The following is a 20,942-nucleotide window of genomic DNA, read 5'->3' on the forward strand; positions in this document are numbered from 1 at the left end:
TCAGCCTCCCGTTGCGGCCCACCTACTGAGCCGCAAGCCGCACACACAGGTGCTAGGCCTCCTGAGGGCTGCTAGAGGAGGGCCTGTCCTCCTGGTTTCGGGCACCACACTGGGGGCCACCGCCACATACCAGCCTCCGTCACAGGCTACATCTTCCTGTCTGAGCAGCCCGCTGCTCTCAGCCTCCAGTCGTGCCCACCCGAAAGCCGCACACCTCCAATGCAGGTTCTAGGTCTCACACTAGGGCTACCTTGCCGTGATCACAAGGCTGAAAGATCTGCCAGAAGGCGAAAGGGGGTCCTATTAGGCACAGGGTCGTTTCAGCCCCACATCATTGTTTTTTGGGGGCAACATGTGAAGGGCAGACACTCTTCTTAGTGTGTATCTTCTGGGACACATTTGGGATCTCCCGGTCATGGCTTCCTGACTCTGGTACCCCTCAGCTCGTGTGTCGCTCCCCACAGGTTGCACGGCCCAGTTTCCACCAAAAATATTTCCAGTAAGAGCAGGGCAATAGTCAAAGTGCTGTCAGTCGGAGGATGTCATACTATATTTCTAGCAGGAAAAATGCTGATATTCTATCCCCAGTCAGCAGAGCTTCACAGAGTGGGGGCCGTCTTGCGGCTGGACTGTCTGGCACCCCGCATTAGGATCACTCTTTGATGTCTGTTGCAGTGTTTAATTCATGAAAGGGTGAGAGCTGGTGACTAAGGTTTTGCTCGGAAGCCTGCTTCTGGCTCTTTTGTCAGCAAGTCCACTATCAGGGCTACACAGATTTCATTCCACCTCATGTCTCTCTAATGCACCGCAATACACACCCAGCCCCTTTAACTCACTTCTGCAGGTTCTTAATTTCTTCTTTTGAGACAATTTTTCCACCTTTCCCTTTCTCCTTCAGTCCTCTTTCTGTTCTTTTTCGTCTCTTGCTCTCGGGAGGTGTCTGATGTGGAAAAATAAGCGCTGATCCCCAAAAATGAGTACTCGTGGCCCCTACCAGCTACCACTGGCTTACATTAAGCACTGGTCTCTTGTCAGCTATACTTTCACATCTGTCTCATATTGTAGGAAGGCAGCCTCTTTCTAGCCTTGCTACCCCCACTTTTAGCCTGTTTCTGAGTATATGTCAGGGTGTTTTTACTATCTCACTGGGATCCTACTAGCCAGGCGCCCAGTGCTCATAGTGGAAACCCTATGTTGTCAGTATGTTTGATATGTGTCACTGGGATACTGCTAGCCAGGACCCCAGTGCTCATAGGTTTGTGGCCTGTATGTGTTTCCTGTGTGGTGCCTAACGGTATCACTGAGGCTCTGCTAATCAGAACCTCAGTGTTTATGCTCTCTCTGCTTTAAAAATTGTCACTGCAGGCTAGTGACTAATTTTAGCAATTCTGATTGGCACACTGGAACACCCTTATAATTCCTTAGTATATGGTACCTAGGTACCCAGGGTATTGGGGTTCCAGGAGATCCCTATGGGCTGCAGCATTTCTTTTGCCACCCATAGGGAGCTCTGACAATTCTTACACAGGACTGCCACTGCAGTCTGAGTGAAATAACATCCACGTTATTTCACAGCCATTTTACACTACACCTTAGTAACTTATATGTCTAACCCCGACTTAGTTATGGTTAGGTGCAAAGTTACTTAGTGCGAGGGCACCCTGGCACTAGCCAAGGTTCCCCCACATTGTTCAGTGCAATTTCCCCGGACTTTGTGTGTGCGGGGACACCATTACACGCGTGCACTACATATAGGTCAATACCTATATGTAGCGTCACCAGGGTAACTCCGAACATGGCCATGTAACATGTCTAGAATCATGGAATTGTCACGCTAATATCATTCTGGTATTGGGGAGACAATTCCATGCATCCCCGGGTCTCCAGCATAGAGCCCGGGTACTGCCAAACTAACTTTCCGGGGTTTTCTCTGCAGCTACCGCTGCTGCCAACCCTCAGACAGGTTTCTGCCCCCCTGGGGCCTGGGCAGCTCAGGCCCAGGAAGGCAGCACAAAGGATTTCCTCTGAGAGAGAGTGTTACACCCTCTCCCTTTGGAAATAGGTGTGAAGGGCCTGAGAGGAGTAGCCTCTCCTTGCCTCTGTAAATGCTTTGAAGAGCACAGATGGTGCCCTCCTTGCATAAGTCAGTCTACACCGGTTCAGGGATCCCCCCCCCAGCCCTGCTCTGGCGCGAAACTGGACTAAGGAAAGGGGAGTGACCACTCCCATGACCAGCACCTCCCAGGGGAGGTGCCCAGAGCTCCTCCAGTGTGTCCCAGACCTCTTTCATCTTGGATGCAGAGGTGTGAGGGCACAATGGACAGCTCTGAGTGGCCAGTGGCCAGTGGCAGCAGGTGACATCAGAGACCCCTCGTGATTGGTGCTTACCTTTCTCTGTAGCCAATCCTCCTCCTGAGGGCTATTTAGGGTCTCTCCTGTGGGTATCTCACCAGATAACGAATGCAAGAGCTCACCAGAGTTCCTCTGCACTTCCCTCTTTGACTTCTGCCAAGGATCGACTGCTGACTGCTCCAGGACGCCTGCATAACCGCAACAAAGTAGCACGAAGACTACCAGCAACATTGTAGCGCCTCATACTGCCGGCTTTCTTGAATGTTTCCTGGTGGTGCATGCTCTGAGGGCTGTCTGCCTTCACCCTGCACTGGAAGCCAAGAAGAAATCTCCTGTGGGTCGACAGAATCTTCCCCCTGCCAACGCAGGCACCAAACTTCTGCATCACCGGTCATCTGGGTCCCCTCTCATCCTGACGAGCGTGGTCCCTGGAACACAGGAGCTGGGTCCAAGTATCCCCAACAGTCCGGTGACCCTTCTGTCCAAATTTGGTGGAGGTAAGTCCTTGCCTCCCCATGCCAGACAGTAATCCTGTGTACTGCGTGAACTGAAATATGAATGTGGACAAATTTATGTGGGTAGCACCATCAGGCCCTTGAAGGAACGTATTCAGTAGCACATTCGTGCAATTAGAAATAATGACATGGCATCACCAGTGGTACGTCATATAAATAAAAGACATCTAGGCACAGAAGTTCCAACATTAAAATATATGGACATTAACCACACTCCAGTGAATCCCAGGGGTGGAAATAGGACTTTGGACCTAAGGAGGAATGAGGCAAAATTGATCATTAGGTTAAGGACTATAGAACTGGGGATGAACCTGGATGATGAACTGTATTACTTTGTATAATTGTGCATATATAGATGTGCATTCAAAAGAAGGTCATCTATTAATGCTACAAATCATACTGTTTTGTGCATAGTCAGAATTAGGATCATCATCATCATATACTTTATTCGACCATAGGTCATGAAAGTTACACATTAAATCGTACAAAAAGGGTGCGTTTGTTCCATTATGCTTTCACACTGGCTTAAAATAAATTTTAGAATAAAAATAGCTTCTCTAAAACCTTCAAAATCCGACTAAGATTTAAAAATGTAAAGTGCTAGGTTGATGTTACATAGTGATACAGTTCCTTGATAGTTTAGATAGCATACTTTGACATGAAGAGCCTGCTCCCGGCACAATCATCATATAGGCAAATTTAGGCACTGCCAAGTCATTGGAGACACAAGCACAATGAAATAAAAAGCTTATATAATAGCTTAAAATGGATATCGGATTCATGTTAAGATGGCACGAATACCAGACAGGTGCATAAAAATAACTCTTTGCGGCTAACACTAGTAAAAAAAATAGCAGAAACAAAGGATGATTACCCACATATTTGTCTGAGAAAAATCTATTCCAGGCCCTGTCCAGACCACATGGTCAATAATTAATCATCATCATCATTATCAACTTTGTTCGATCAATGACCATAAAACACATAAAACAAGATAATAAATAGTTCTTAAGCAAATAAATAAATACACATCTATAAATTGGTGTAGAAACATTAGAACAATAACTTAAATTGCACATATGACTCTAAAACTTATCTATAGAAGAGATGAGACCTTAAATTACTTTTTGGAGATGGCATCGTATGCGCCAAGCTGTTGCTAAATACTTGCTTACTGAAAGAATTACGTCGGTTGAATTGTGGCTTTTTAGAACCCGTAGAGCCAAAGAGCAGTTCTTGAATCCCATGTCCCTGCAAATATTGCAGATCCATTTGTAAATTATATTTTTTTACTAAGATATATTGAATAATGTGATTTAATGTCGGATGACTTATAACTTTGCATTGTGGGGACTGTCCTGTTTTGAGATACTATCAAAAGTTTTTTGTTTTGGTCCTTTGTTATGGGGATTGTTCTTTGGAGACACTTTTAACATCTTGGTGTTTTGCCTTTTTACTATGGGGATTGTTTTGCTATTGGTTTTTTATTGTACCTATTACAATTTATCTATGGATGGTCCATCACCGCAGTGGTATAATCATATTAGAGACAGATTATTGTTTAAGTTCATATGGGTCATTAGGCATGCATTTTAGTGATTCATCAAATTGATCTCCCAATCAGGCAGGTCACGATTTATTTTTCATACTGCTGTTTAATGTACAGCTAAACTTTACAAACTTCAAGATGGCCGCCACGTTTTATTTCGTGACTTTCAAGGACTTCGTCGCTTTCTACAATACTCTATTTTCTTCCCTTTAAGGATGATTTTACATCCTATATCAGCATTTGATACATGCCGGTTGGTGTAAGGATGATAAGACGGTGATCTTATTGTGTGGGCCAGATGTTGTTTTGGACAGAGGCAAGTAGGAGTAGTACGAATGATAGGTCACGACTCCTTTCTCATACTACTGTTTTATATATAGCTAAACACATTAAATTTTAAGATGGCTGCCACGTTTCTTTCGTGACTTTCAAGGACTTAGTTGCTTTCCATAACACTCTATTTCCATCCTTTTGCGGACGTGTCAACATCCTGTATCGGCATTGGATACATGTCGTCTTGTATAAGGATTATGTAAGACGGTGTTTTTATTGCGTGATGTTGTTTTGGACGGAGGCGAGCAGTAGGCGTACTAACGAGGTCTGACATAATAATATGCAGGTATTTATGGATATCGATTTGTACTGTTGCTGTCAGTTCGTTTAGACGACTGTCACCATAATATTTTTAGCGATTTTTTGTAATCGCTTGCATTTATATATAACAATAGAATGCTTGGTATACGAAGACTCTTCTATACAATATGCCGTTAAGCCAGTGATTGTACAGCATTTCTTTATATTTATGGTTATATATAGATATGGACTATTATCTAAATAAAAGTGAAGTTCATATCAGTTACTGATCATTTGATTGATTATACTTACATTTGCATATGTATCTATTGAATGGACTCGATCTTGTCATTCAGTAGTTTCTAACTGCATTTCAGTGAACATCTGAAAATAACAGGGTTCAGTTCATAAGCGACACACGGTGTTAATGTTTGGGGTTTCTTTTTAATAGGTTGGAAGAATAGCTTTCTGAGATTGTTTGTTCCCTATATATGAGGTGGATAAGACTATTATCTTTTTTTAGTTGAGATTGATGAGATAAAATAGAACTCTTCAACAAAGCACAAATTGTTTGGAAATACCAGCAAAATATGGGCAGAGAGGCTACTGGTATGCAGGTCAGTATGAGATCTGAGTATTTTAGAATATCTAATTGTAAAGTATTAAACCTTAGTTTGTGACCCGGTCCCTATTTATATTTATAGCTTTAGATAACATTTTGGAACTCATTAACATATGGATGATTGAGGTACCTTTTCCATTTATTTGGGGGTCAGTGAATATTACCACTCTGGTGATGGCCCGTTATATAGAATTTATTTTACTTTTGGAACTACTATATTTCCGTTCAATTTATAATCTTTGCACGGTTGCTTTATAGATCAAAATATTCACACTTTCTTTGCTTGGGCACTCTAATATACTTCTGGCTAATTAATGGACAGTTTTGAAATTTTTAGAATCCTTGATATCTGGTGTGGGTTCTCTTTGTTCACATTTTTTTATCATTACCACACTCTTTTGGAGATTGGGTGTGTGTTTTTTTCATCTACTTTTCATCTATTTACAGTTCATAATTATGATTGCATTTTTATATTAAATATTTTTTAGCAGTAATACAATGTTTTTGTGTCATAACTTATCAGCCTTGAAGAAGTCCAGTTTTGGACGAAACACGTGTCGGCTGACGCTACATGTGGGCCTAATGTGTGATCTTGGGGCCCACAATACTTCGGAATGGAGTCATTTCAATAAGAACAGATTATGGGGGTCATTCCAACCCTGGCGGTTGGTGTTAAAGCGGCAGCCAACCCGCCAACAGGCAGGCGGTAAAAAAAATGGAATTCTGACCCTGGCGGGAACCGCCAACAGAGACCGCCACTTTAACACTCCGACCGCCATGGCGGGACAAACAAACAGCGCGGCGGTCACTGCCAACAGACAGGCGGGAGACAATGTACCGCCCACCCTATCACAACCCACCAATCCGCCACCTTTTCCGGGGCGGTAGCCCCGCCGATAAAAACACGGCAGAAACAGACATTACGAACGGAAAACGCTCACCTCTACACACTCCACGAGGAATCTGGACAGCATGGAACCCGAACTACACATCCTACCAGCTATTGTCTTCCTGCTCCTCTACCAGGAGCACGAACGCCGGCGCAGAAGACAACGGTGAGTACTGTACCTACGACACAGGGGAGGGGGGAGGCAAAAAATTACGGGGACACACATACGCGACACACCCACCCTCACCCTCACCCACAACTACATACACATCAATGCAGAGCAACAACTCAGAGTGACATCCCCAAACCCCCCGGAAGAATGCAAAGACAAAAATAAATGATCCTGAAATTTGAAGTATATTGTACGGCTAAGTAAAAAAATATATCAAACATCTCTAACTATATATGCATATGTAAATTGTCCAGTCCAAATTGGGTATCAGCCTTTGTTTGTGGGCCAATGGGCCGAAACACATGGGCAAAGCCCACACGCGATACCCGGCTCCAATGGAGAGAACACTGCAGGGGCATCAGATAGCAAAACTACAGGCACCTCAGGGGGAAGGGAAGGGGGGGCACCTCAGCCAGATGAGTCCACGACACCAGATCCACGAGGGGCCTCCATGCCCACTGTTCAATCCTGGGGAGTGCAAAGCCACAGTCTCACAAGTCTCTACAGTGGGTGGATTGCCCACTGTGCCATAATGGGGAGTGCAAAGCCACAGTCTCACAAGTCTCTACAGTGGGTGGATTGCCCACTGTGCCATCCTGGGGAGTGCAAAGCCACAGTCTCACAAGTCTCTACAGTGGGTGGATTGCCCACTGTTCCATCCTGGGGATTGCAAAGCCACAGTCTCACAAGTCTCTATAGTGGGTGGGTTGCCCACTGTGCTATCCTGGGGAGTGCAAAGCCACAGTCTCACAAGTGTATTACAGACTCCACTGGTTCTGGAGGAGGCATGGTGCCCAGAGTGCTTCGTGCTGCCCTGCCCGACACAGTTGCGGGCCTGCCCCTTCTGCCAATGGGCCAGCGGTGCTTGAGACGGCGGTGCCCAGCGGAGCGGTGCTTGAGTTGAAGGGCCCAGCGGGGCGGTGCTTGAGACGGCGGTGCCCAGCGGAACGGTGCTTGAGTTGAAGGGCCCAGCGGGGCGATGCTTGAGACGGCGGTGCCCAGCGGAGCGGTGCTTGAGTTGAAGGTCCCAGCAGGCGGTGCTTGAGACGGCGGTGCTCAGCGGAGCGGTGCTTGAGTTGAAGGGCCCAGCGGGGCGGTGCTTGAGTTGAAGGGCCCAGCGGAGCGGTGCTTGAGTTGAAGGGCCCAGCGGGGCGGTGCTTGAGACGCCGGTGCCCAGCGGAGCGGTGCTTGAGTTGAAGGGCCCAGCGGAGCGGTGCTTGAGTTGAAGGGCCCAGCGGAGCGGTGCTTGAGATGGCGGTGCCCTGTTCAGCAGTTCTTGACTTGAAGGGCCCCGTTCAGCGGTTTTTGACTGGAAGGGCCCTGTTCAGCGGTTCTTGACTGGAAGGGCCCTGTTCAGCGGTGCTTGAGATGGCGGTGCCCTGTTCAGCGGTTCTTGAGATGGCGGTGCCCTGTTCAGCGGTTCTTGACTGGAAGGGCCCTGTTCAGCGGTTCTTGACTTGAAGGGCCCTGTTCAGCGGTTCTTGACTTGAAGGGCCCTGTTCAGCGGTTCTTGACTTGAAGGGCCCTGTTCAGCGGTGCTTGAGATGGCGGTGCCCTGTTCAGTGGGACTGGGTTGAGGAAGTTGGAGGAGGGAGGCAGGAGACAGGGACAATGGCTGCCGTCAGTGCTGAGGCCAGAGCGTTGAACGATCGCTGATGGGCAGCCTGACCCGAATGAATGCCTTCCAGGTATGCATTACTCCGGTGCACCTCCCTTTCTACACCCTGGATGGCATTCAAAAGGGTAGACTGCCCCACAATGATGGTCCTCAAGAGGTCAATGACCTCCTCACTGAGGGCAGCAGGGGTAACTGGGGCAGGGCCTGAGGTGCCTGGGGCGAAGGAGATGCCCACCTTCCTGGGTGAGCGGGCACGGGGCGAAGGCTGAGGGGCTGCTGGGAGGGCGGAGCTGGCGCGCTGGGTGGTGGCTGTACCTGTTGTTGCGATGGGCACGGATGTTGCCGCCACCACAAGGGAGCTCCCTTCCGAGGACGTGTCTGTGTCTCTGGTGTCACCACGTGTCCCCGCTGTGGAGCTCTCCTCGCCCTCCGTCTCACTGGTGAAATCAGAGTCAGTTGCATGGCCCTCCATGGCCATGTGAGATGCAGCTCCCTCGTGCTCCGATGCCACTTCTCCTCCGCCTGCTAATGCTAATGCACACATGAACAGGAAGACCACAAAAAAGGGGAGGGGGAGAAAGAAAGACATGTTGAGTGCATGGATTACCGCTACCATTGGTGGAGAGGACAGACACAGAAGCCCCCTGCACTACGCCGCGCACTTGGGGTACACTACTCAATCCGTGGGACATGGCCTACAAGCCCATGGACGACTACTCCACACATAGGTGACACAGGGCCATGATTAGCTGTACTAGGCAACCTACAGAGGTGGTGGGGCGGGGGTACAGGGCCATGCCTAACGGAGGGGCCTAGCCTACAGAAAACGCCCTGGCCTAGGGATACCCACAGCCCTCCTCCCCCACCCAGACACCTCCAATGTGCGCAAAATCAGCAGAATGTGCTTGTACTCACCCCCTTGTGTCTTCTGTGATGTCCTCACGCGCCCATCCAAATCGGGGTAGGCCACCGCCAGGATCCGGGACATCAGGGGGGTCAAAGCACGACTGGCACCCCTCCTACGTTGGGAGGCCATCCCCAGCAGAGCCTCCGCGGTCTTCCTGCTCCCGCGGCGGATGTCCTCCCACCTCTTCTGGCAGTGGGTGCCCCGTCTGTTGTGGACCCCCAGGGTCCAGACGTCCTTGGCGATGGCACGCCAAATGTCGATTTTCTGATGGGCGCTGACCTATGTGACATGTGCAGGGGGAGAAAATGAAACAAACATCACCTTCTGCATGCTCGATGTGAGTGGCCCCCCATCCCCACCCTTGCCATGTGGCACATGCTCTCATCTTTCGTTTGATGCATGCCTCATTCGCTCCCCTCCCCACCATCTTTCATCCACCCCACTCAAACCAGGCATTGGCCACAAAGCATGGTCCCAGTGTACTTACCTGTTGGTCTGGAGGACCGTAGAGTAGCGCATACTGGGGGAGGACCCCATCCACAAGTTTCTCCAATTCTTCAGAAGTGAAGGCAGGGGCCCTTTCCCCAGTCGCAGCAGCCATTGTCTCTTCCAGACCGAGGTCACAGCAGCACTTGCAGTATAGGTCCTCTCCTGTGGATGATCAGGTATCGAGTGATTAAGCAGATAGAAAATGGCGGTCACGCCCGCGGCGGTGCGTACCGTGACCTCCGGCGCACATCCTCATTGGCTCCTGAAACCCATAGGGTTCAATGTTAACCAATGCGGCTTTGCGCCGCGGTCTTCGACCGCCTACCGCCACGGTGTGCCACGCCAGCGCATTGACCTCACATCCCACTGTCGCACTTCACAGGTCAGGCAGCCGCCATTTCAAGGGCCCCCATATCTTAATTTCTACTGCGTCACACATACCTAGGCCTTGCATCAACACTCATACAAGCCATTCAATGCATTGAGAATCGTGTACTGTGCAAGCTGTGGGAACGTACCTGTGGGTTGATTGAATCTGTGCTCCATGTTGTCCTTCCTAGGCACCGTCCGCTGGGACTTGCGAGGAGATGGAGGAATCTTCCTGTGTACAGACCGCTGGTGGACCTGTCGATAATGGAAGAAAGACATGTCATACTGACATACAGGCTTGACAGAGCCACTATACAGGAACTGTGTGCCCAGCTGGAGCCAGACCTGATGTCACCCATCCGCCAACCCACAGGGATCCCCCCTCTAGTGCAGGTGCTGTCAGTACTCCATTTTTTGGCAAGTGGGTCATTTCAAACAACAGTGGCCATTTCATCAGGGATGTCTCAGCCTATGTTTTCCAAGGTGTTGTCTAGAGTGTTGTCTGCCCTGCTCAAACACATGCGGAGCTACATCGTTTTCCCTGAGGTGGGGGATTTGCCTACAGTGAAGGGTGACTTCTATGCCCTTGGACATATCCCCAACATCATAGGTGCCATTGATGGGACCCATGTGGCTTTGGTACCCCCCAGAGAAAGTGAACAGGTGTACAGGAACAGGAAAAGTTATCATTCCATGAATGTCCAGGTGGTCTGTTTGGCTGACCAATACATCTCCCATGTAAATGCCAAGTTCCCTGGGTCAGTGCATGACGCGTACATCATGCGAAATAGCAGCATCCCTTACGTGATGGGACTACTTCAGAGACACCGTGTGTGGCTAATTGGTGACTCTGGTTACCCCAACCTGTCCTGGCTACTGACCCCAGTGAGGAATCCCAGGACAAGGGCATAGGAACGGTACAATGAGGCCCATGGGCGTACTAGGAGGGTGATCGAGCGGACCTTCGGCCTCCTGAAGGCCAGGTTTAGGTGCCTCCATATGACAGGTGGATCCCTAATGTACTCACCAAAGAAGGTGTGCCATATCATTGTGGCCTGCTGTATGCTTCACAACCTGGCTTTGCGACGCCAGGTGCCTTTCCTGCAGGAGGATGGTCCAGATGGTGGTATTGTGGCAGCTGTGGAGCCTGCGGAGAGTGAAGAGGAGGAAGACGAATAGGACGACACAGACAACAGGGACACAGTGATACAGCAGTATTTTCAATGACATACAGGTAAGAATCAACACCGGCATTTTACATTTACTTAATGTCTCCTGCCTCTCTACTGTCTGAGTTTCCCCCCAGTGTATGTTAACTGAGTTGTGACTTTCCCTTCCAATTTCAGAGATGTGGGCCCCACTCCGTGACCTCTGCTTTGTTTCCCCATGGACTACAGCTGTGTGACAGTGGTATGTTGTCATCACAATGTAACTGGACATTTTGGCACGGTTCTGTGTAATACATTTGTTCAAAAATACAGGCAGACTCCAGATTATTTTTGTGCAATAAGTGTGTTTATTAAAGTGCTCAATTTTGGGTAATGGTTGCAATTCGGTGATGGGTGATGGTGGAGGAATGTCCATGGCAGAGTCCAGATTTTCAGTCTCACAGGTGCATTTAAGGTTGGACAGGGTGACAATGTGGGACAGTGGGATGACAATCAGGGGGTATCCTTTCCTGGTGGGGGTCTTGGCATCCTACTCTGTCTTCTTCCTAGATCTCAGGCCCCGCTTGCGGGGTGGTTCTCCTTCTGCAGGGGGTGGGGTTCTGGTGGCCTGTTGTTCTTGTGTTGGGGCCTCCTGTCCACTAGCGCCGGCGGAGGTGGTAGACTGTTCTTGGTCCATGCTAGTGACAGGGGCCCTTTGTGGTGCCACATGGTCCCGCAATGTGCTGACAATCTGATTGAGAGCCACAACGATGGTGCCCATTGCGGAACTGATATTTCTGAGTTCTTCCCTGAACCCCATAAACTGTTCCTCCTGCAGTACCTGGATCTCCTGGAACCTGGCCAGGACCGTCGCCATCGTCTCCTGGGAGCGGTGGTATGCTCCCATGATGGAGGATAGGGCCTCGTGGAGAGTGGGTTCCCTTGACCTGTCCTCCCTCTGTCGCACAGTAGCCCTCCTAGTTCCCCTGTTTCCCTGGGCCTCTGTCCCCTGGACCGTGTGCCCACTACCACTGCCCCAGGTCCCTGTTGTTGTTGGGGTGGTGGGTTAACCTGGGTGCCCTGTAGTGGTGGACACACCGCTGATTGACGTGTCCTGGAGACAGAGGCATGGGCCCGCTGGGTGGGTGCTGTGCTGGTGTTCCCAGAGGGGGGTAGGTCTGCTGTGGCCTGTGGCTGTCTGAGGGGAGCCGACTGTCCCGAGGTCCCCGATGGGCCGGGCTGGTCATCTGGGTCCAGGGAGACAGAGCTGCTGTCATCACTGTGGGCCTCTTAAGGGGGGGGAATGGACATTTCTGGACCCTCCTGGGCGGTGTCGTGGCGTTCGGGTCCTGCAGGGGTATAAGAGTATTGTTATTGCTCCTGTGTGTGCCATAGCGTGCAATGGGTGGGTGCCCGTGTACCCCAGTGCTGGTATTCCTTTGTGGGGGCTGTTGTGACGGTGGTTTGGGGGGGGATGGGTATGTGCAGTGGGCATGCTTAGGTGAGGGGTGTCCATGGTTTGTGGTCGCATGCTGTGTGTTGGGATGGGTGGGTTGTGATGGTGAGACATTAGCAAGGAGGATGTGTGATGGGGTGGGGGGATTGGGGGGGGTTTGATTTGGCATGCCGGTGGGTGGGGGGGGATGAAGTAGTTGAGATTAGACTTACCAGAGTCCATTCCTCCGCCTACTCCTGCGAGGCCCTCAGGATGCAGGATCGCCAAGACCTGTTCCTCCCATGTTGTGAATTCTGGGGGTTGAGGTGGGGGTCCGCCGCCAGTCTTCTGCACCGCGATGTTGTGTCTGGATACCATGGAACGCACCTTCCCCCGTAGGTCGTTCCACCGCTTCCTGATGTCGTCCCGATTTTGTGGATGCTGTCCCACAGCGTTGACCCTGTCCACTATTCGTTGCCATAGCTCCATCTTCCTGGCAATGGTGGTGTGCTGCACCTGTGCCCCGAAGAGCTGGGGCTCTACCCGAACTATTTCCTCCACCATGACCCTGAGTTCAGCGTCTGAACTGGGGTGTCTTTGGGGTGCCATGGGGTGGTGTGGATGAGGTGTAGGGTGGCGTTTGTGGTGATGAGTGTGGTGAGTGTGGTGGTGTGTGGTGTTTTGTGCGTGGATGTTGTGTGAGTGATGGTGTTATGTGCCTGTGAATGCTCTGTACTAGCTGGTGGTGTCTCTCTCTGGCCTTAGTCAATAAATGGTGGTCGTAGGGGTTTGTGGGTGATGTGGGTGTGTGTTTTATATTGTGTTGGGTGTGTGGGAGTGGTGTTTGTATATGCATCAGGTGTGTGTGTTTCAAAATGACCAATGTGGCAGTGTTTTGGAGCTGTGTGTGTATTTTGACCGCAGTGGTGTGTACCGCCAATAGAATACCGCGGTTGAAAGACCGCCGCGTGGATTCGTGGGTCGTGATAGTGTGGGCGTATTTCTGTTGGCGTGACGGTGGAGGTTTGGTCATCGCCAGTTTCTCGCTGCCCTTTGGTGTGGCGGACTTTTGTGGATGTCTGTATTTTGGCGGTTTGCCTGTTGTGGGTCAGAATGACCGTGGCGGTTTACTGCAACCGCGGCAGGGTTATGGCGGTCTTCTGTCTGGCGGTAAGCGCCTTTTACCGCTGAGGTTGGAATGACCCCCTATGTCTTTTGTGTTAGTTACAATGTAATGTATTTTCACTGTATTAATGTGTCATATTATGATTTGTCCTCTATGTTATATGTTTTCAATAAAAATTGTATATGTATAAAGGAATTGATACATATATGTCAATAAGAGAACCTACAAAAACAACAAGTGATGGACGGAATGCTGAACATTGTCAAACACTCACCCCCAGTCATAGATCTGGGTTTAATCCATCGTTCTTTTGCTCACCATGCCACCCCAGTTTGGACCCAGCCATATGCAAATCAGTCTTGACCCTGTTCCTCATGGGAACAGTCCAGACCGAACTGCCAAGCCAGGTCCTCACTGGACCGGAAACAAGCATCCTGGGACCGGTTTCGGGATTTCACCCCTCATCAGCCAGGCTAGCTTGAATCCAGTGGCATGGGAAGCACGGGACCCACGTCTGGGCATACCCTTCCCAATTAGGGCGACAAAGCAAAAACAACAAGTGATGGACGGAATGCTGAACATTGTCAAACACTCACCCCCAGTCATAGATCTGGGTTTAATCCATCGTTCTTTTGCTCACCATGCCACCCCAGTTTGGACCCAGCCATATGCAAATCAGTCTTGACCCTGTTCCTCATGGGAACAGTCCAGACCGAACTGCCAAGCCAGGTCCTCACTGGACCGGAAACAAGCATCCTGGGACCGGTTTCGGGGTTTCACCCCTCATCAGCCAGGCTAGCTTGAATCCAGTGGCATGGGAAGCACGGGACCCACGTCTGGGCATACCCTTCCCAATTAGGGCGACAAAGCAAAAACAACAAGTGATGGACGGAATGCTGAACATTGTCAAACGCTCACCCCCAGTCATAGATCTGGGTTTAATCCATTGTTCTTTTGCTCACCATGCCACCCCAGTTTGGACCCAGCCATATGCAAATCAGTCTTGACCCTGTTCCTCATGGGAACAGTCCAGACCGAACTGCCAAGCCAGGTCCTCACTGGACCGGAAACAAGCATCCTGGGACCGGTTTCGGGGTTTCACCCCTCATCAGCCAGGCTAGCTTGAATCCAGTGGCATGGGAAGCACGGGACCCACGTCTGGGCATACCCTTCCCAATTAGGGCGACAAAGCAAAAACAACAAGTGATGGACGGAATGCTGAACATTGTCAAACACTCACCCCCAGTCATAGATCTGGGTTTAATCCATCGTTCTTTTGCTCACCATGCCACCCCAGTTTGGACCCAGCCATATGCAAATCAGTCTTGACCCTGTTCCTCATGGGAACAGTCCAGACCGAACTGCCAAGCCAGGTCCTCACTGGACCGGAAACAAGCATCCTGGGACCGGTTTCGGGGTTTCACCCCTCATCAGCCAGGCTAGCTTGAATCCAGTGGCATGGGAAGCACGGGACCCACGTCTGGGCATACCCTTCCCAATTAGGGCGACAAAGCAAAAACAACAAGTGATGGACGGAATGCTGAACATTGTCAAACACTCACCCCCAGTCATAGATCTGGGTTTAATCCATCGTTCTTTTGCTCACCATGCCACCCCAGTTTGGACCCAGCCATATGCAAATCAGTCTTGACCCTGTTCCTCATGGGAACAGTCCAGACCGAACTGCCAAGCCAGGTCCTCACTGGACCGGAAACAAGCATCCTGGGACCGGTTTCGGGGTTTCACCCCTCATCAGCCAGGCTAGCTTGAATCCAGTGGCATGGGAAGCACGGGACCCACGTCTGGGCATACCCTTCCCAATTAGGGCGACAAAGCAAAAACAACAAGTGATGGACGGAATGCTGAACATTGTCAAACACTCACCCCCAGTCATAGATCTGGGTTTAATCCATCGTTCTTTTGCTCACCATGCCACCCCAGTTTGGACCCAGCCATATGCAAATCAGTCTTGACCCTGTTCCTCATGGGAACAGTCCAGACCGAACTGCCAAGCCAGGTCCTCACTGGACCGGAAACAAGCATCCTGGGACCGGTTTCGGGGTTTCACCCCTCATCAGCCAGGCTAGCTTGAATCCAGTGGCATGGGAAGCACGGGACCCACGTCTGGGCATACCCTTCCCAATTAGGGCGACAAAGCAAAAACAACAAGTGATGGACGGAATGCTGAACATTGTCAAACACTCACAAGAGAACCTACACCTTTGCCAATAATATTGAGAACATCACCTTGAAAATAATCTAAACATTGTTCCTTTCAAGCCTTATTTGGCTTTCAAATACTTTTACTTGACTAAAAGAATTTGTGTGCTCCTCTATTTCTTTTTTGTTCTGTTACTGCGTGAACTGCAGCTGCTCGGGCTTCTGTGCACTTTTTCAAGACTTCCTTTGTGAACAGCCTAGCCCAGGTCCCCATCACCCCGTCCTGCATAGCCCAACTCGCTGAGTTGGACTCCGATGTCGTGGGACCCTCTTTTGTTGTTCTGAGTCAACCATCATCCTCAGATCTTCTAAGTGCCTGTTCAGGTGCTTCTACGGGTGCTGCCTTCTTCTGCGTGGGCTCTCCGTGTTGCTGAGCGCCCCCTCTGTCTCCACCTCCAAGGTGCGACCTCCTGGTCCTTCCTGGGCCCTGGCAGCACCCAAAATCCTCAACTGTGACTCTTGCAGCTAGCAAGGCTTGTTTGTGGTCTTTCTGCGTGGAAACAACTCTGCATCCTCCAGCACACCGTGGGACATCTTCTGACCAGAGGAAAAGTTCCTGGCACCTTCCGTTGTTGCAGAATCTTCGGCTTCTTCCACCCTGAGGCAGCCCTTTTGCACCTTCATCCGGGGTTTAGTGGGTTCCTGCCCCACCCCGGACACTTGCGTGACTCTTGGACTTGGTCCCCTTCCTTTACAGGTCCTCAGGTCCAGGAATCCGTCTTCAGTGCTTTGCAGTCAGTTGTTGTCCTTGCAGAATCCACTATCTCGATTTTACTGTCTTTCTGGGGTAGTAGAGTAACTTTACTCCTACTTTTCAGGGTCTTGTGGTGGGGTATCTTGGACACCCTTAGTGTTTTCTTACACTCCCAGTGACCCTCTACACACTACACTAGGCCTGGGGCCCATTCGTGGTTCGCATTCCACATTTGGAGTATATGGTTTGTGTTGCACCTAGGCCTATTTCCACCTATTGCATTCTATTGTGATTCTACATTGTTTGCACTACTTTTCTAACTGTTACTTACCTGATTTTGGGTTGTGTGTATATATATTTTGTGCATACTACTTTCCTCCTAAGGGAGTATATCCTCTGAGATACCTTTGGCATATTGTCACTAAAATAAAGTACCTTTATTTGTAGTAACTCTTGAGTATTGTGTTTTCCTATGATATAGTGCTTTATGATAAGTGGTATAGTAGGAGCTTTGCATGTCTCCTAGTTCAGCCTAAGCTGCTCTGCTATAGCTACCTCTATCAGCCTAAGCTACTAGAACACCTCTAATCTACTAATAAGGGATAACTGGACCTAGCACAAGGTGTAAGTACCACAAGGCACCCACTATAAGCCAGGCCAGCCTCCTACACATATCCTATGTGTGTTCTATGTGTTTACATCTGTAGTGATTCCCTCGCTGGTAAGCACCTACTGTGGATCCTTTGTTTCAATACAACTCTCACCCAGCACTGCAAGTCCCTCTTGTCTTGAAGATAGCAGCATTATTGGCCTTCTGTCACCTCACATTTTATCTCACTTCCTCTAATCACATCCTCATCAAGTCACCATTAGGCATCCATGCCCTCCTCTCCACAGGATTAGCTCTCCAGCACTCTCGCATATCAAACTTCATCCCCGCTGCCCATGACAACAAACTCTTTTCCACCTTTATTACTTTTGAAACCTGCAGTCCACTCAGTATCATTCAGTCAGTTTTCAGCCTGCACTTCAGCACCAGAACTGCTGTTTTTGATGGCATCAGAATCATCTGGTATAAAGGAGGCTCTACATTTCTAGAGATACCGCAACACTCCCAGATAGTTCATAATCAACAAGTCATCCAGATGAGTTTGATTGTAGCAGGTTCCATTTATTTGTAGGAATGGACATCAGTGTGGCAAGATGAGTATGTTCCACCATCACAGCCATCATGTGCTTTTTCAAAACTCATGACTTTTTCAAGGCTAGTTAAGTAAGCGAAGTATGAGTCAAAAAAGCAACATCGTGCCCATAAGTGTGAGCATTCCAGTGCCTTAATATTACAAAGTGTAACAAAAGGTGGATAAGAGATCTATCACTGATTCATGCAGCAAGGCAAAAGGTAGTCCCTGATGCAGCACAGACCGTGGTAAGTCTATAACCTTCAGTATCTGCAGAAACAGTCCAAATGTGGTATCCAAGGGCTTGACTAGCCTTGAAAAAGTCACGAGTTGTAACGAAACATGTGTTGGCTGTGATGGCCATTTCTGAGCTGCACAATGGCATCATGCAGGGATTCTTGTTTATACAGCACTTTATACCCACTCCCAAAGTCCCATGACTGGTTTGCCACCACTTGGCAGGGCAAGACTCACAGGTGCTGTAGCAGATGAGGTAGAAGTTGTTTGTGTCCCTGAGATTTTAGAAAACAGGAGACCATTCAGCTGGCCCTTGGAGTCGTTCTGGGTGCTGGGTTCAAGTGATGTAGGTCCACTTCTTCTCACACAACCAAGGAGGGCAGCAGGCCTGCACAGCAAGCCAGCAGTTCTTTTAGAGCAGCAATCCAGCACAGTGCCAGTCCTTGTAGCAGCACTGCAGACCTTCTTCCTGGCAGAGTAGAGACAGGTCCAGAAGTGTACTGAGTTGGTAGGGTCAGAAGCCCAGTTCTTATACCCAGTTGTGCCTTTGAAGTGGGGGAGTCTTGAAAGAAGGTCTTTGAAGTGCACATAGGTCCCCCCGTCCCACCCTGCCTCACTAAAGGGGCTTAAGGTGCCCTTGGGGGCAGGGCACAGTCTATTCAGATGTTAGTGTAGGGCTGTGCCCAGCTTCTCCCTTCCATCCTGCTCAGGATGGCCCATCAGGATGTGGATGGCCCATTAGTCACACCTAAGCTCCCTTTTTGAGTGTGAAAGGCCAGGGGTCACCTAACCAAGATGTTTATTGGATACCGGCTGCAGGAACACAATCGAAAGAAGAGGCAGATACCAACTTTCTAAAAGTGTCATTTTCAAAACTGTAACAATAAATTTCACTTTACTTTAAGATAATTTATCATTACAATTCAATAGTTACTAAACATGACAGATCTACCCCTTCTTAGTAAGGAATTACACTTTATTACATGTAATAAGGAATGACCAATGTTATCCAATTAGAGAGTAGTGAAAAACTAATTTCAGAGTTTTTACTACCAGGATATGTAAAACTTAAAAGTATATGCCCTGCCTTGTAGTTACACAGCACACTGTCCTATGGGCTACATAGGACATACCTTAGGGGTGACTTATATGTAATAAAAGGAGAGTTTAAGGCTTGGCCAAGGGTTTTAAACGCCAAGTTGACATGGCAATGTAACATTGCATTCAGGCTGTAATGGGAGGCCTGGGAGATGTTTTAAAGTGTGACTTAAGTGGGTGGCACAAGTAGTGGTGCAGGTCCACTAATAGCATTTAATTTACATGCCCTGGGCAAAAGTACTACACTTTTTACTAGGGACTTATGAGCAAATTATATATGACAATTATGTATATTCCAGTCAAACCATGTTTTAGAGAGAGAGCACAAACACTTTATCAATGTTTAGAAATTTTAAAGTGCACAGAGTCCTAAGGTCAACAAAAACAAATTCAGCAAAATTGGAGGCAAGCATGCAAAATGGTTGAGGGAAGACCCCCTTAAAGCTGACCGATCTAACATTTACCCTTTGTTTAGAAAAAGTCACCTTGGGGGCCCCTCTTTCTCTTTTTTGCTAACAAATAAGGAAATTAATTACTTCTCACTTAAGCAGTTTAAGACATGTTTTTTTCAGCAATGCTTAGTCTGTTCCATTCCCATGGTGTTTGCTCAGTTTTAGGGCATGTGCGTCAAAAAAGCTAGTAGCGCACTGTAAAGTTTTCATTCACACATTCAATGTTATTTCTGCTAAATTAATAAAACAAACACATCTACATCACATATAGTCAGAAGCTGGGCATGTCAATACTCATAGTACACTGATTTGTTTTCCAGAAGAAGCCATTGTTTACATGTTTTTGCTTGGTCACTTTCCGTACAGTTCGGCTTCTTTTTTTTCACTGTTATTCATTTTGTGTCATGTTTATATTTATGTGAGTTGGGTGTGCTGTTTGTTTTTATTTGATGGGAACTTGTCCGCTTCATTAGATAAGCCTCTAACAACAGCCTTAATGAGAATAGCCCAGTGGCTAGTAAATCAAAAATATTGTTTTAAACGGCAAGAATTTCCACATGTGAATTGTCTAAATAAATTAGGCCAGATTATGTAAGAATAATAATTGTAAAAGCCATAATAATCCTACTGGAGGCCTGGGCTTATAACACAGTGCCTCTTTGCGGATCTTACACAACCATGGGTGTTTCTCTGATCCCCTTATGAGCTAGACATAGTTGAAAGTGTTGACATACTCTAACATGTAAGAGGCAGCTTTTTAAACGTCAATATCAAAGTAACACATCTCAGATTAAAACTGATGTCACCATAGCTACTGCCTGAAACATTTATTTGTTTATCAATGAAGGAAATATGTGTAAATTTCCAATTTTCTGTCTGAGCAGTACAAATGTATTACACATTCCATTTGAATATTTGTTATATCATTGTGCTAATTACCAATTACTGTTAAACTCACTATTCTTTATCTCCTTTAGAATGTGGCGGAAGAAGTCTTAATTGCTTCAGAGTCTGGCCAAAGTGAAGAGATGTATGTAATTGCCTTTTCATAAATTATTATTTTGACTTTTCAATTTTCTCTTTACGGCAGGGTTTTCACTTAGATCTGCAAAAGGATTTGAATATGTTTACCACTTTCTCTATTACACAAACAAAGGTTTAAGTGCTGGCATTGTAGTGATCCAGACTTAGGGGGTTATTTGGAATTAGATACACAGCATTACTGGATGTCCCATCTATCCTATTTTGATTGTGTTCATAGCTATATCCTATAAATAGGGTGGATGTGATTTCTAC

At 48.2% G+C, this 20,942-nt stretch overlaps 1 protein-coding gene across 1 annotated transcript in view; it reads left to right on the forward strand.

Moving 5' to 3' along the window:
• Positions 1 to 20,942, forward strand: part of LOC138253708 (uncharacterized) — a 309,351-nt gene that overhangs the window by 142,378 nt on the left and 146,031 nt on the right. Inside the window, exon 5 of the mRNA XM_069205800.1 lies at positions 20,624 to 20,676. Coding sequence (XP_069061901.1) covers positions 20,624 to 20,676 — 53 coding nt within the window. The remainder of the gene's footprint in view (positions 1 to 20,623; positions 20,677 to 20,942) is intronic.

The sequence above is a fragment of the Pleurodeles waltl genome, chromosome 1_2, assembly GCF_031143425.1.
Source record: "Pleurodeles waltl isolate 20211129_DDA chromosome 1_2, aPleWal1.hap1.20221129, whole genome shotgun sequence".
NCBI classification, from domain to species: domain Eukaryota; kingdom Metazoa; phylum Chordata; class Amphibia; order Caudata; family Salamandridae; genus Pleurodeles; species Pleurodeles waltl.